The sequence below is a fragment of the Parambassis ranga genome, chromosome 22 (genome assembly GCF_900634625.1).
Source record: "Parambassis ranga chromosome 22, fParRan2.1, whole genome shotgun sequence".
NCBI lineage: Eukaryota > Metazoa > Chordata > Actinopteri > Ambassidae > Parambassis > Parambassis ranga.
The window spans coordinates 11,915,674-11,933,118 of NC_041042.1; the positions used below are offsets into that span (position 1 = coordinate 11,915,674).

At 42.1% G+C, this 17,445-nt stretch overlaps 1 protein-coding gene across 4 annotated transcripts in view; it reads right to left on the bottom strand.

Moving 5' to 3' along the window:
• fermt2 (FERM domain containing kindlin 2) overlaps positions 1-15,840 on the bottom strand; it is a 32,527-nt gene extending 16,687 nt beyond the window's left edge. For all 4 annotated transcript variants that reach the window (XM_028395032.1, XM_028395031.1, XM_028395030.1 and 1 more), the window contains exons 1-3: positions 15,635-15,840; positions 14,375-14,532; positions 3,638-3,871 (exon numbers count right to left, since the gene is read on the bottom strand). In XM_028395032.1, coding sequence (XP_028250833.1) covers positions 3,638-3,871; positions 14,375-14,531 — 391 coding nt within the window. In that variant the 5' untranslated portion in view covers position 14,532; positions 15,635-15,840. The remainder of the gene's footprint in view (positions 1-3,637; positions 3,872-14,374; positions 14,533-15,634) is intronic.
• Between the last annotated feature and the right edge of the window lie 1,605 nt (positions 15,841-17,445).

The window sequence follows — 17,445 nt, forward strand, 5'->3', positions numbered from 1 at the left end:
TACCTCATCGCAGATCATTTACTAAACTAAAGGTACTTTAGTTTTTACTAATGTTAGCTACAAAGAATAGCATAAAATACAGAAATAAGATAAAGAAGCAAGGAAAGAGGAAATTATTTACGAAATTCCACTAGGATTTTTCAGACAGGCAATCATTGTAGTTTGTTTCTGCTGACACACCAAGTTGAGTGTTTGTTTTAGTAATAATCATGCTTTTTGGGAACGAATGCTCCTGCTCCTACCACACACTTGTGGCAACATCGTGTAGGTAGGAGGAGAAAGGGTGAGTAATGGTCAGAGTGCTTACAGGGGGCTTGGGTGATTTCCATTAGCAGAAATGACACTCAGACAATAAGACCCCAGTTCTCCATCCTGCAATAACTTGTGGCAGTAACCAGGCCTGCAGCCAGAGAAGAGAGGATTGACTGAGAGCCAGCTGGGCTTGCAAGATCTACTCCTTGGAACAGATGATTCACTGCAGTGAGTAAGGCCAACCACAAAAGAATCACAAACACAGTCACAGTCTAATTTTACAGCACTGAAGTTTACCGACAAATAGAGACCCTACATGGACAAAAAAATAAAGAGGAGTGATCTCCCCCCTCTGTTTCCCTATTGCATACTTTGCATAAATTGTATTAATTTGGCTACAGGGTAGACTAATCAATATATGCATACAATAAGTGAATTTATTAGACAGGAGATAAGAATAACATACTGCCTTATTCTAAAGGATAGATGCATATTACTCTGCATGCTGGGCATATTTTTAGGGCTTTATAGTGAGCTAAATTTTGTGTTAATTTGATGTATAAGAACTATACACATCCTCACTTGCAAGCCTTAATGGCTTAGGAAAAGGAGTGACACAATCTTTATCTAGCAGACCTGAGGCTTAAAAAGGTGCTAAAAGGACGCTCAGAAAGGATAATAATTTACTTTAATTTAGGAGTTGAAGCGGAGGCCAAGCCACAGTCCCTTTGTGTTATGAAAACAGTGACCACCACACTTGGGTCCAGTCAAGCAGTTCACAGGTTGATGGGCCATAACTCTGCTGGACCAAAACGATGGAGCCACAGTCCATGCAAATTCAGACAGGTTTCTGGAGGACGGAGTATTCTGACCAAACATTTTATCTGCTGTCAATGTCCTATATCAAACGTTCTCCTCCATCTAGTCCTATATAGTCACTGATGAGTGAATATGAGTTATTGCAACAATTCAGCATGGGCTCTACCATGTGTCTGATTTCCCACACATGGTAGTAAAAAGAGTGCTTACACACTATGCTTAAGTGGAGCAGCCTGACTCTTGTTACCCTCAAGTGGTGCTTTGCTGAGAAAAAGCAATTTTGCTCTACCTCAGGCTCCCAGATCCTCAGTCATGTGTTACTGAAGAGGACATTCTGTGTGCTGGCTCACAGGAAAGAGACTACTGTCAGAGGGACGAAGTGTATGAGCTCCTGACTGTCTGTGACTCTTCGCAAACATGCTAGATGACCAATTCAGTGCCGTTACTGTTTTATACTAACCTCATATTTATGCATTTCTTACAGCATGTTAGAACTCAAACAATTGGTTGAAGAAGTAAAATGTGCAGATTTTCTCACATTCTACTCAGCTTGGTGGGTATTTTTGTTATGACACATAAAAAACCCATCAGGTTTCACTCATTACATCCCACAAACATCACAAAGATTTCTCAGAATTGTTGACTATAGATCAGAAAATGTTGTCTTGAAACTAACTTCTACAACTAAACAGTACAGTACAGGATGTGAGAGCTGCCAAATGGAATCAACGGGGTCAAAAAACGAGTGGAGTGATTTTTATGTATTATAGTACAGCAACCTTCTGCTGAGGATTTCTTCCTCCCCTCAGTTAGCCCTGATGGATTGTTTCTGTGTCCGTGTCACAGCTGCCTTGGACATGGGAGTATAGCAGTGATAATTGGTTTTATACTTTTTAACATAGATTATGCTGATTTTCTATGCTTTGCCCTTGTATGGGATCCTCAATGTCAGAATGATGATGAACGAACTAAACACAAGTTAAGAAAAACATGATCAGAAAATACAAAATAAACAGAAGGCAGAGATGATAAGAGAAAAAAGGAACAAAAATCGTTGACAAATACAACAACTTGACAACTTCTGTGTGGCCATCTGACCAGACAAGCAGAGCAATTAGTATGAGAACAAAAGCTGAAGCCACAAGTGAACTGCTCATTACTGAAAAACAATCTTTGCTAGCTTTCTTTCACCGTCTTCCAGAATCTCTGCCCCTCCCTTTCTGCTATGTATTATTACTAATGGACAGTGGGAAAGTTCCTTACTGTAGCTCTATGACAGCTGACTTGCAGCTGGTCAGACCTGGAAGTGTTTTTGTTTGCTGGGCAAATTTGAGTTTGACAATTTCCTCTGCATATTTTCTGCTGACTGCATGAGAGCTGCAGAGCAGAAAGAACCAGAGGGGGCAGGAAGAGACGAGGCCGGTCCAACTGGCCTATGCTCCAGACAGCGATGTGATTACAACAGTGCACACATGTCACACAGAGGAGCCCTTTACAGTTACCATACATCTTGCGATATCCTCCAAAGCACCAAGTCAGCCTAAAGTAATTTTTCCAGAATTCTGCAGAGCTGAAGTTGATTTATCACATGCGCAGGCAGCAGACACATTCCCAATCAGGCTTGGCCAACAGCAAGGCTGCAGGCCTGTTACTCTGTGCGTCCATTTTCAAAAAGCTTCTTTGTATATTTACACCCAATAAAATGCACAATTTGTTCTTTCTTTTTTAAGAACTGCTCTGTAAACTAAACCGAAAAACAAGGTAAACTGCTACCTGTTATAACCAATAAACACCAGGATAAAGCTGTCACTGGAACCGCCCATCCTGCCTGCTGAACACAGTCCAGTGACAAAGACACAACAGGTGCACAGTGACCCTGTCTTATGAAAGAATTTATATGTGTGCGCACTACTGGAGATAGTGACTAAAAGACAGGGTCAAGGGGTGAGGCCTGAGCTGCAGAAAAGTGGCCGTTAGGCAAGTCAGGGGTTGTTGGGGTCCAGACCTCTGACAGGACAGCATGGAGCCAGTGATAGAAGATACTGTCCATGGCACTTACTCCAGGGGGGGGCACTTAAATTTGGATCTGATATTAGTAGATGAGATGGTAGGTGAGCAAGCCAGTAAGTCTGAGTTATTTATGAAGACAGGAATTTGTCTTAGTGTGTACCTGTATTTTAAGCCTGGGACAGATTGATAATCTTTGTTTACTAAACATTACTGTGAGGCCAATGGAGCCTTGGTTCCAAGGGCACAACGTCAGACCGGACTACCAGTCAGGAGACGTGCCTTCAGCATACAAAGCTTAGTGTGTTTAATAAACACGACAATGTTCCAGGGGGAAAAACAAAATGAGAGGAAGGGCGCAATTAGCCCATGTTGATGAACAGTATTTCCAGTTTTTGAGGCAGGTATCTCCACAATTCTACAAAACAGATTTTTCTTTTTTTATTCATCAGCCACACCTCATCTCATAGTGTCTTTATGACTATTTTCCACAATTAAGCTGGAAAAAAAAATCCTGGAAGCCTAAGCATCCTGAAAATGAGTCAATCATTCCACTCACTGAAAGTTTTGCAGATGTCAGACACAGCCTTGAAGACCCGGTCCGAGAAGTTGACCTTGACTTTCATGTGCTTCATGTTGGGCAGTTGAAGCCGCAGCAGCTTATGTTGCGGAGTGAAGAGCAGCCTGGCATCAGCTTGGATGCCGTACTTGTCCAATGTCCAGTGGGTTTTCAACAGCCATGTCTTTTTCTTCTCCCACCACAGAGCATGATCCGACCAGTCCTTCTTCACATCTAAAATACAGGAGAAAAGATTGGAATGAATGTCAGTAATTGTGACCACCAATAAAAAAAACAACATGCAAAAGAAAATACAGCACAGGTCTGGTTTCAATGCTTTTACCAAGTGTTCTACAATATAGAGCAAAGATGAAATATACGTAAAAAGATTTGTGTCGATCACACTGTACCTAGGCTACCCAATATGTCCCCTCCAGGGCTGAGGTCACATTTGGGTGAGGGGGGTCTCCAGAAAATGTTTGCAGAGGGTGGTGAAGTCAAAGTGAGAGGGAGGAGAGCACTGAGTGTGTGAAAGACTTGGCTGTTTGTGTGACACAGTGGGAGTATCAGGTTCATACCTCCCTCTTTGTTCCAAAGTCGCACTGTGATCCCTTTAAGCAGACACAAGGCACCCAAAACCCCACATAGCTCCCAGGCTTTTGCTCAGCAGGGACTCAGCACAATGGGGACAGACTTGCGGTCTCATGGTGTATGTGTCTGACTTCAAGGGGAAGGTGAAAGCCAGCAAGGATTTCAGCGAACTCAAAGCATCTGTTTTGCAGATCATCTCGTTCTGGTTTTCTGTGTGAGCGACACGGTTGAAGCACTGTTTGAATTGCAAATTCAAAGTCAAACAGGCAAAATCTACCATGCTCCGAGTTCTTTGAAATCCATTTTGTCAATGTTTCTACTTATTAATCAGACACTCACTTCACTTAAACGGCTAGCTTAACCTGTGAGTTCATGTTCCCAATGAACAGGCCTTCAGTTTCCAGCCTATTGTACTCTTTCTGATGTCCCCCAAGTAGTGATGTCATTACTCCGGCATTAGTCCAGGAAGGCTCTTCCCAGAGCAGTGTCTCATTTCCTCCACCCACATGCTCTTTCATTGCTTCTCCAGCTTGTCCTCAATCTCACTGAGTCACTACTGCCAGACAGAGGTGTCTGGCCATAGTTTGCTCAGTTATCTCTCAGTCAAAGCATTTACTCTTAAATGATCTGCAACAACAGCTGATCAAGGACAGCAGTTGGAAAGTAGAAACGTTTATGTACCAACCAAAGTACATAACACCGCATGTCTTAATTATCACATGCTTTTTAAACACACTGTATTGTCAATTATCATTATACTTTACTGTAGGGCTGCGAGTCAATCAGTCAATTAATCATCTGACAATATAAAAGGATACACAGCGATACATTTGTCTCCTCATTAAGGGCAGCCATTTGTATTCAAGGCTGCTACCACATTAGATAACTCATTACACAACACTACTTATTGCACAAGGAAGGACATGAGTACTAATGGACAGACTGCAGTCATAATAGAATGCAATGCCGTTCTGGTGCATAATTATAAGAGCGCAATTAGAAGAACACGACACGAAACTCAAATCATTTTTCCCCACAACAACGGATGATCGCCATTTAACTATAACAGGAGATGCTTCTCTATACTGACATCCTGTGTCCGTCAAAGAGCTTGGTGCCATGGCAACCTAAACCATGAGTGGCCTTCTGTTTTCGTGTGGTGCTGTTGTTACCCCTGACCTTTACTTTACATAGGGCCATCTATATGCATTGTTGACACTCTCCTGCTGACCCGCTCCGAGAGTTGAATGAATAGGATTAGCAAGTAAGTGAAACAACAGACCGACTGCTTGGAGTGAGGAAACAAGACTGCTGTGATGTGAGATAAGTAAACTGGGCTGAGGAAGAGATTACAATGATGATTAAGATGGAGTGCACATGTTTTAGAAGAAGAGTGGCCACCAGCATCCTAATGCAAATGTCATTGTGAAAGCCTAGGGCTTTGTAAATCGTCTTGGGGATGGGTTGTTTGTCAAGCTGTTGGGTTTTATACTGTTTACTCCAACAGGCAAACACTTGGTACTTGAGTGAAAACATTCCAAAGCTCTCTGAGACCCTCTGTGAGTTACTCTAGCAGCATGGGGTCTAGCTGTCATCACTCCATTCTGATGCCTCAGCTGTGCAGAACACAGCTTCATTGCTACGATTACAGAAACTGCTCTCTTTACTTTCTCTGGCTATTAAAGGATGAAATAATGAGAGGGAGTATGGAGAGAAAACCTGAAAATAATCCTGAATATATTTTCATAACTCTGCTCAAAGTTTTTCCTCTTACAACCGTGTAATTTCTGGTGTCTGGGAGCAATGTTAAACAGCTAGCATTAACATTTGGCACTCAGGTCTTCACCACAGACCACATTCTATAGAAATGTCCTCATACTCAGCATGCATGACCACCATACAATCTGTGGCAAGGCATGAATGCACATCTTGGAAGGGTTCAGTTACCCTCAACGCGTTCCCTATGGCCCCTGCTTCTCCGTTTCCTTGTAGCCGCCGAACACTAAAACCTTACAGGACACGGCCTTCCCCTCTCCTTGCTTGTGTCATGACGCAGTGGTTCGACGTTTTGTGATTGGACAAGAGCAGTTCCGTTAGACTTCTATTGGGCTCTTTCAGCAATAAGGTGGTAACTCAATCCACTAACAGAGGGAGAGAGCGCCAATGGCATCTACCAGCTAAAAATATAGCCTGCCAAGCCTGACGTAATGCAGCGGCCAGAGGAGTAGGGGGACTAAGTAATTGGGTGCATTAAATGTGGACCCACAGCTCAGAGTGGTGTGTGTGTGTATGTGTATGTAAGGCCTGAGACGAGGGGAGGGGAAAGAGAATGGGAAAACCATGTTTTATGACCTCTGCAGGATGTGAAAGATGATACAGAGATTGTGTGTTTGTGTGTGTGTGTGGATTTAAGTACTTGTCAGACGGAGGGCGTTCTTCTTATCCATCCATTAACGACATTAGCTGTCTGGGTTGCACGTGTCTCTGCTTTAACAAGCAAAATTAATTCATGAAATCTGCCAAACTACGCTCTTTTCATTCAGCACCATAACTGATGCAGGTTTCAACCAAGACAACGTCTGCTCTGCACCAGATACTACAACCAGAAATGCCCCAAAAAAGCAATTAAAGAGAGAATCTGTCACATACAAATATAACCAATCTGAATGGCTTTCACTAGGTTGTACAGGAGAGTGGACAGTCCCCCCCTCTTTCCTCTCGCCACTACCTTCCATCTCCTCCCTTCCAGTTAGAGTATTCATAGTGTTTACATTAGGAGGCAGCTATGTTTATGGAGGCCAGCCTCTGAGGGGGGAGGGAAGGGACAACAGAGGAGAGGACGAGAAAAAAGGAATGAGAGCATGAGAAGGAGAGATGAGGAGGACGAGTAGAGGATGGAGGAGGAGCTCAGACTCAGGATGCAATATTTTATGACTGAAATGATTGATGACAGTGGGAGAAGGAAATTCAAAATGAAATCTACTTAAGTAGAAGATTAAATAATGATTACAAAAATGAAACCGCCTGTGCCTGAAGGTAGCACAATTTGAAAGTAGGAACTTATTTCATGCATATTGGAGTGGTTGAATTTTTAATTTAAATTAGCCATTAGGCAGAAAGTCCTCGCTCTTCAGTGACTTATATTTACCCTTTATCACAGTACTGACAGTCAGCTGATGCCTGAAGCAAAATCCTATCTCATGTCTAACCTCACTAATGTTTTGCATATGATGCAAGAAAGAAACCGTGAGCTCAGGATTTGTTGCTGTGATAGTAAACTCAAGAATGGCTTTCATTAGCTATCAGAGCCAATCACAGCCATGCAGTGCAAGGCAGTGTCGTTTTTAACCATCAGCTTATAAAAACATTAGAGCTGGGAGAGGCTGGTCATGCCGTTTCCTTGGCGACTCCTGTCTGACGCCGCAGGGTATCAGTGCAAGGCGATGACTTGTTTTCATACACAACAAAGGTACAGAGTGGCAAGTCTGTCACTTTTATCATCTCTTTAACACACACACGCAGTTTGTCCTGATCAACAGCATTAAAGCCATTCTCTGTCTAAATATATTCCATGTCTGACAGGGTGAAGGCTGCCATTGACAAGCAAAGATACAACAAGCAACTGTTTTGCACTGTCCTTAAATTAGAGCTGCCGTAAATGGCCTTAGCTCATGCAGTAACGGTCGATAGCATCAACATCAGATAACCAACATGCATACATCAGGTTTGATAGAGACAGGTGACGACAGTATCTGCATGGCAGACATCAGAGAGGGAGTCATTGAGGATTACAAAGAGAGATTGAAATGATACAGTGAACTCAACAGGTCTGATCACATGTTAAAAACAAAACATAGAGCACTAAAGAGTCACAATCATCATACATCAGAGGCAGAGCTGGCAGTGGGGGAGCAGACTAACTTGTTTTTACACTTGTTACGCAATAATGACTTTGTTTAGTTAGAGATACGGCATCTGTGTCAAGTGTCATTTTGGAGAGTGTTGTGACGTGTCCATCTGTGCGGTACCCTCCACTGGAAACACAGGCAGACAAATCAATCATGTTTTAATTATGCAATTCTACATAACGAAACCCGATTTCTGAATACCATTATTTCACATGAACTAATGTTAAATTGTCGATAAATATTATGTTCTATTCCTGCCACGTGCTTAAGGTACTGACGGACCAATACTAAATAAAATAATCATTTACCTTACATCCATCATTTCCACACACCATAATATAAAACTGCTCAGCATTCTGCCTGTAGTTTAACAAACATGCTGTTTATCAGAGGTGAAATATGCAAAACACACCATGCATGAAAAGCAGTCTTTGTAAGATCACGAGTGATTGATTGTGGTGAGGGCAATGCTACCATTTGTCACATAAAGCCACACAATTCTAAGCAAGGCAAGTTCAATTCAAACAGTATAAAAAATTTTGTCCAAAACAAAATGTATTCTTGCATGTTCAGCTAAGAAACAAACAATTTTGTATTCTGATGGATTACACAGCATCTTTTTAAAGGTGCCCTCGAGTCAGAGACTGGCAGATACGAAAGCACTGTATCACAGTCTCAGCTCTCCTAACAGCTCCAGAGGATAAGCTCAAGTTGCTTTACTTTAACTGAAGAAGACAGCCAGAGAGCTGAAAAAATTATGTTATGGTGGAAGCTGAACCAAGCTCCTGTACCACTGAAAGCCTGCAAATGACTTTTGATTGAAATGGAGTGCATCTGGAAATTTAGGAGCATCTAGCATGTTAGACTAAAAGGGTGTAACATTGCTGGCCTTGATGCATTAGGAAAGGCTGGAGGGCCATAAAGGAAACCTCCTTAGAGACGAATAGTTTGTATCCATTTGTGTCATAATACAAACACAGCAAAACAATGAGGGTGCTCCCCCTCCCCCGCCCTGACACTGCTTTATACAATTAAGTGTTCAGAGCCCCGGTGGAATAATGACATTACAGAGAGACCCTGGGCCTAAGATCAATGGAGCTGTGATACAGTATTCATCCATCCTTCTATCCATGTATGCCTCCTGCCAGACGTCCCTTCAGGACTGTGATAAGCTGGCCTACTGATGACTGTGAGCTTGATAACAGGAAACTGTGCTGCAAACCCAGAGGAGAATAGTGAAACCAAGTTCTGTTTTTATATTAAATCTTAAGAATATGGATTGATTAAGAGTGACTGAGCTTCATTTTTCAAATCTCTTCTCTTTGACACTGTTCAGCATTGTGGTTATGCAAACAAAAACCTGCTGCTTTCTGTAAAAGGGAGAGTATAAAGACAGACAGAGGCGGGGACAGGTTTTAAAATGAATGACATGTGGGCTGAGAAGCTAAACAATAACTCGGGATCAGTTTACCCCATTGACCCACAGGTGTGTGGTGTTAGAACAACAATGTGGTGCTCTAACATTTCCTTCCATTAGATCCACTGTGCTGCTTGTACTACAGGAAGGTGAAGGGGACAGAAAAAGCAATTGACTTCAGATTCCCAGAGGAGCCCATGAGAAGATGCCAAACATAACGAATTAGATCGTCCTGAATCAGCACAGCAGTTCTTTCAAAACAGTGATTGAAAACAATAACTTAATGCAGTGTATTAAGACTTTAATAATGAAGCAGCTGCTACTGAACCTGCATAAAGAGAGCAGATCAACCCAACTAGTGTTAGGAGAAATTCTTCCTGGTAAAATGTGTACATAATTAACTCAGTGGCACAGCACAGATTCACAACTACATACCATTTCCATTCCTCAAACTGTTATCTTTACATGCTGTATTTGTAATTAATTTTATTGGCAATTATGATCAATTTCAGCTACAATAGAAATTTGACGAGACACTAGTGACTAGAAACATCTAACAAAAAGAAACGTTGATTCCACATTCTGCTGTGTGCCAAACAGCAGAATGTGGAATCAACTGAAATGTTAAAAGGAAGAGAAACTGATCTTGAACAGATTTGGGTGGGCTGCAAACTATGTCTATATATGGAAAACATGGGGTATATATGCAATCATACAGGCCAGTGGTCTATGGCACAATCACTGCAGCATCTTGCTAGTGAAACAGGAAAGCTCTGGCCTGGGCAGGACCACCACTTAGGCTAACTACTTCCTGTCAGAGAGATTAAACAGCAAGATGAACACTGCAGCTGCCAGGCCATTTCTCACTTCCTAATGCCAGACCTTTAGAATGGCTACACGCTCCAAATCAATGAGACTCATTACACATAGTGATGTATATGAATTATGTGTCATGGCAGGACGATATAAATGAGGGGACCATAGTTACAAACATCTTCTCCTTGTGTAATTAAAGACTTCACGTCATCAGAAAATATATCTCAGAGCCACCTCTGTGTGTCCAACAGATCATATCCCTCAAAAATGCCACAGCCACTAAAAAGGAAGGGAGCCAGGAATACAAGGCTGACAGAAGAAAGAAGGTGCATAAAAAAAGTCCAGAGGAAGTTCAGTATCCTGTGTTAAATAGCGTCCGTTTCCTAATGAAACCTGCACTCCATTGTCAAACCAAAGTCATCTTCCTCTGGTCACAGCAACCTGCAGCATGCAGCATCTTGGCATGACACAAAGGACACGGAATTCAAATAACTGAGGAAATGGGCGATTATCTTGAGAACCAAAGTTTCTCTAAAGAAGCAACACTACCACTTCTATCTAAGTCAGTTTTACTTAAACAGTAACCATAAGTAAGATTCTCTTTGTTTTTAATAGAGGGGCTCCCCCACATAAGCCCTTCCTGCATGACTTCCTCAAACTAAACTGCAAAGAATGCTGAAAGATTACATCCCCCAAATTACTTGCAATGTGAATATGTAGGTCATCACAAACACACACACTTTCTCTTGACATACAGGGAAACGTCTGTGGCGGGCCAGTGGTGCCGCAGCCAGCCAAAAAAACTGCAGGCCACTCACTGGAAACAACCACATGAACTATCAGAGTCACACTAGGCCAATTATTTTGCTCAAGTTCTATTTCTGGAACATTAAACAGTCACTGTACGTGAACCTGGGTCAGAAACCATGAGAAATGGAAGAGAGTCAGTGTTTCCTATTGATCATTAAGCCTTGCTACGTGGCTGGAGGAGTGGATGGTGTCCAATCTGATACTTAAACATTATGTTGAAATAGGAATGAAAAGATGGGGGTGACAACAGAGAGAAAGGGATAGACAGAGGAAAAAAGGGAACGTGGATGAAGCAGGCAGCTGGGACTCCAGCAATGACGGCAGCGACCAGGGAACGGCATGCCAAACCCTGGAAGTCATTTCCTGTTTCATCGAAGACTTTTATGGAATTCTAGCAGCGTGCCTAACGTCACAATGAGAAGGAGAGACAGCAAGAGGAGAGAACGTTCAGGCCCTCTTCACTATACACACATCCCTCCTCCTTTCTCTCAGATTTTCTTCCACATCCAATCAGTCTTCCTTCAGCCGTTTATGGAAGGGCACAACTTTCTCATCCATCATGTATGTTTGCATTTCTCATCCACAGGCCTCTCCATCTTTACTGTGTGCCAAGTTACAGTTGTGTCAGGATCAGTCCCTTTTAAGCCAATAACACTCGTGACAGCTAATGCTGTTTGTACAATACTTGTTTTCCCTTCTAAATTGCACTATATTAGCTTTTAGAGGGAAATGCAGCACTTTTGGGAAGTGCAAATGATGGAAAGCAATGAAAGGATTATAAGAGCAAGGTACTAGTGGGGGTGCTTAATCAGCTGGCTTTAAATACTGCTCTCCTGAAGGTTTGCAGGGAAATGGAGGCAATGTCCGCTGCTGTGTGATCAATAGCTAAGTGCCTTCCTGGCATTTGTCTATTTAATCCATTATCGAAGGCCATCTGAGCCTGAAGCGTGGAGGGGAGACCTGCAGCTCACAGGAAGAGTTGAATGATGGAAGCAGGATACATGTGTATGAAAGCCACACCCACCAACCCACATGACCATGCTCACATGTGGAAACACATGCACAAATACTACTAATGAGAGCTCTGGCAACTGCACAGCTGAGGTTAACACATTACACATACGCAAAAGTGCAGATACACACCTTTTAAATGCTACGACAAGAAGCAACAAATGTTCCTGATAGGGGGGGAAAAAACACTCAGCTTGGCTGGTAGCAGCTGAGAAAACTGATTTGTCATTGAACCTGGATGTCCCTTCAATGTGACACAGAGAGAGGCACTGCTTGCCAAAACACTGTAATATCTACATGTCCTTCCTCACAGCGCTGTGTATATGCACGTATACATTGGCTCACGTACTGCTGGGTGTTTTCACACAAAAGGATGTCATTATGAACAGCTTGCTTATCATTGCCCTTAGTCATATAAGGCAACTCCTGTTCACTCAACTCATACTGTACACATATTACATAGCATCAAGTGGTCTGATCATGTTTGAAGTTCTTGTTACTGTCCCAAATGCCGAGTAAAACAGGTCTACACTGTCTATTCCATGAAATAAACATAATGCGTGGTGGAAAGAGAGTACAGTCCTCTGTAATGTGTAGCCATGTGGAACACCTATAGCATGTTATGGTGTAGTGGAAAAATACTGAAACATTTCTCCCTGAATCCAATGCTTGTCCTCGTTTGTGCTTATGTGACTGAAACATTATGTGCTTCTCTCCATGTATGTAATAAAACAAACGTTTCAGTAATTTCAGAATCTTCTCAGAACCTTTATTTGCCACAACAATGGTTTAATGATTACAATGCAAAACCACCTGTTCACCGAGTCGTGGAAGAAGAAATGTCCCTGGAAAAAGAAACTCTTGAGAACTCTACTGCTACTTCTGCTTTACTGTTAAAGGGGTCTATTATCTTCAGGAAGCTAAATTTGCTACAGTAGGACAAAGTTGATGTTGTTGTTTTATTTTTATTTCGGGAAACATCCTGTTGTTTTACTTTGTTACAACAACAAACCAAACCCAACAAATCAAATCTATTGTCAGTGGAAGTGAAGACCTCAAGCCACCGGAATCCAGAAGGAGATAAAAGCAAAGGTCGTCCGCAAAACAGCAAGCAATCAGTACGAAAGGAAACACACCCAATGTATCAACTTATACAGACACTGTACGACAGCTTCAAGAAAAGTTATCCCCTTCAGCCAGATCTTATCAAAATGCAGCTTAAACAATGCATAAAGCCTGGACTTGAACGAATTCATGTCATCCCACACACAGCAGCAACACTGCACAGGCCCTAGCATAGATGCTACTCAGCACAGACGACCACAGAGAACAAAGACCTCAATTATGTGGAGCTCTAACAGGAGAGCTAAAAACGGGACCATGGGCAGGGAATAAAATCTTGGAGCGCAGCAGGAATCCTGAGCATTCAAGCACCATGAACACGCAACAAAGTGTCACTCCCAGACTGCACTGCCACCACCATTGACCTTTCTCCAGACTCCATGAAACAGGGCAGTGTTCAAGTGACTAGAACAGAGGACTCTTATGCTTACTTGCACCCAAACTGGCCAAGTGCATAACTGCAGTTAGAGAACAGTGCATGAAAAAGCCTGATGGGGGGGAGGGGGGGGGGGCTGTGTATGGTTTCTTTATAGTTACTGACCCATATATGCTAACAAAGAGAACATTAATGTCTGTTTGAGCTGGTTGCAAGCAACAGATATTAACTATCAGACAAACCTTTATTTTGCAAAACAAGAACATACTGTCACCAAATCGAAATTTTTCCTCTGACTTCATGCGTATTCTGTCTGCCAAAAGGAGCACTGCTGAGCTCAAAGCCATGACAAAGACTGAGAAGGTTTGTTCCGAACCAGCCAGCAATCAGACACAAACTGTACTCTTGCATAGAAGAGTGCTGTTTATTTAGTGGAATCTCAGTTCTCAGAATAGTACATAGACATACCTAAAAGGTGAACTGATAACACGTCAGCTATTGACATGGAGATTATCATACAGCAGAAAGGGGCTTTTTTCCATTTCCACTCCATTATAAAAGGAATGCATATTAAATCTGGACACTAGTAGTGGATTGCTGTGATAGACATCATGTGTCAAATTTAGTCAAGTCTACGCCCAACCTGTTTATTACACTCTGGCCTAATAAGCACCATGCACACATACCTAGTTTCTCCACCAGCTTGAGCATGACTCCACCGATGTGAATTTCCCCAGTGACCCTCAGCGACACATCCCTGTGGAGGTCGGTGACATGCATCTTCAACTCCCATGTCCCGTCAGCATAGCAGCCATCGGGCATCCGAATCCCATCTAGCGCCATCCTGCCAAGTACAGCCAAAGTCAGAAAGGGGAAGAAGCCTGAGTGCAGTGATCAGAAACCTTTTGGAACTTTATAACACTGGAGATTACACTAAAATGTGTCATATGTCCACGATCTGGCACTTCATACTGTGCTTTTGCTGTTTTCTGAGGTCTTATCAACAGACGCTACCGAGTGTCACTATGAGAACTGTAGGATCCAGTGTGTTTGGAGTTTCTTTTCATAATAACGTCCCAACACGGTCCTGTAGGAAACATACTAAATCAATGAGTTAACATATTTTGGTATTATTAATAAGAAAATGTTGAATAGACATTACTGTTATGCTGTTGGGTAGTTCAATATCCTACAGCCATGTGTCATGTTTGCATTAGTAGCATCACTATCCTGTGTGGATAAAAAGGAGTATTTTATCTTTTATCTGGGAAAAGTTACATTCAGAGTCACCAAATTCAAAGTGTATGAAAAATCACATGTGGCTGTGAGATGTATAAAGCTGAATACATCATAGTAGTCTGTATGAGATTACTGGTTACACGGTTATTCCGGATGATATCCTCCTGCCGTGTAAATGCTGTGGTGATTATGAGTGTGAACTAAATGAACGTTACATTGAAGTCACCGCCAAAAAGTTACATTGCATCCCATCTGTCATGCTCTGATGCCGGTGTGACAGTGAGCGGCCTGGCGGATCAAAACAGCCGCTCGAAATCAATACACACGGCCCAACAAAGGCTTCAGCCCCGCGGACACAAGTTCAACAAAGACCTTCGGTCGCTATAACGTGAGCAAACGTGCCGGTTCACCTGTTAAAAATAACGGTAAAGGCGCTCTGAGAACTGGGCTGCGGGGTCATTATGTAAGCCCGTACACCAACCCCCTGGCTGCATGCGCACACACACTTATACACTGTGTGTGTGTGTCGTTCGTTAAAATTAGAGTTTTTTTAATAAAAGTGTGAATAAAACCAAACAAGCCGCTGATAAGGACTAAAAAAACAAGTTAATGACTGAAATTAAATGTAGCAAAAGGATTTAAAAACATATTTCAAAGCGGCGACCGAGCAAAGCTTTGAGGACGAACATTTAAATCTGAACACTCACCTTCACAAAGGCGAAAAAAACACTAAAACAGTCGACTACACGGTACACAGCAAGTCCCCCCCCGATTTAAATCATGTAGAAAGTCTGTTTTCTGGGAGTAAAACCAGATAGAAATCCCCGAAGAAGTCGCTGGAGAAGAAGAAGTGAAGTATCCCAAACAGTTTCCCTGCAGGCTTCGGCTTAATGGAGTCCAGCCGTCCCTCTTTCTCCCTCCCTCTTTTTTTCCAGCGCATCACGTCACTGCTCCAATCCCACTTTTCCTTTCATACTGGGAGCTGTTCTGGACGCCTACTGGTCCCTCTGTCACCTCACACACACACACACACACACACACACAGAGGATCTGGTGTTTCAAGAGTTAAACTTTTGTCGCATTAAAAGGCAAACTTTGTATAAAAACAATGACATGTTCTAATTTTTTGTCAGACAATATAGTGACCTGCAATGGTCACAGAAAGCACAATAGCAGGGCTCAAAGTCTCAAAGTTATCCATTTTGTATATTGAATATTAATTCTATAGTTTTATGTGACATTTTACCATCATTTTCTGCTGGGTAGTTTAAGGGATTTTATTTAATTAGTTGATAATGCATTTATAATCTGGATTACCATTCAAAATAAATGATTTGATGAATGAATTAAGTGCTAGATTAACTTAAATTTTCTAGTAACCTAATTTAAATCTGTAATAGAATGTACAAATATATATATATCAAATCATTTTCTCAGCGAAGAACTAGTTGCTTAAAATTGTAAATTGTGTAATGAAGGTAAGAAAGATTTGGATCTCATGAACATTTTTGCTAAATTGCAACTCAGTAGAAACTCAGCAGTTTGTTTCAGTGTTAATGGACGTGCAGTGACGACCTCAAGCTGCCTTTTATGGCAATAGTGCTGCTGAGCCTTGCCTCAGCATCTAGGGACATTTAGCTGTGGGAATAACAGCACAAAATAACAGGGAATTCTGTTTTTTTTTTCAGGTTTATGAACAGACATGTTTCCTTATAATCTGCCCATTTATATTCTCAAGTGTGTCTTGACTATAGGGCTATTGGATGACTGCAGAAATCTGCCAAAGTATAGAGACATCAACTTTAATTTTTGACAATTCTCATATATTTAAGGAACATTTTATTGTAGCTGGTAAGTCTACCTCAGACTTACTGAATGACAGAAATTCGGTAACTGCTTACTTTGATTCACTAATAGATTTAAGACATATAAGGTTTCTCTATTTAGGCATGAGTTACTATGATAATATAAGTTTAAGGTCAGCATCACATGTTCAGAGTCTTCTCTTTCCACTGCACAAATATGTGTGCTAATATATCATCAGCATGCACAGGGATCACACAAAACTGAAGCTGATAATGTCTATAAGCTGCTGTTCACGTCCTCACTGCTGCAGATGATGGCTAAGACACATGCTTTCAGTCAACACAGATGCTAAGTATGGGGTGGTGAAAAGTTGGGAGAAAGGCAGCGGCAGAACAATACAGGCTCTCCAAGTGATCTGCAGTAAAGACCCATGAATCATCAGGGTTTCTGGCTCTCTCTTCTGGGTGAACTCACTCAGCTCCAATCCTCCAGCACAGGAATCTGGGCCTTCAGACTACTCTCTGCATCAAAGCGATTTATAACCTCCCTCCCTGCAGTTTTGACCCCCTCGTCAGTGTCTGGCAGCCGACCCATTGCCTTTTATAGGCTGTGTTTTAATTGCAGAGTAAACATTTCAGTCAGTCAGATGCAGAGCAGGAGAGTCAGATAGGGGAGCTGGCTCGGCTGCTGCTGATGTGGATGAGGATGGAGG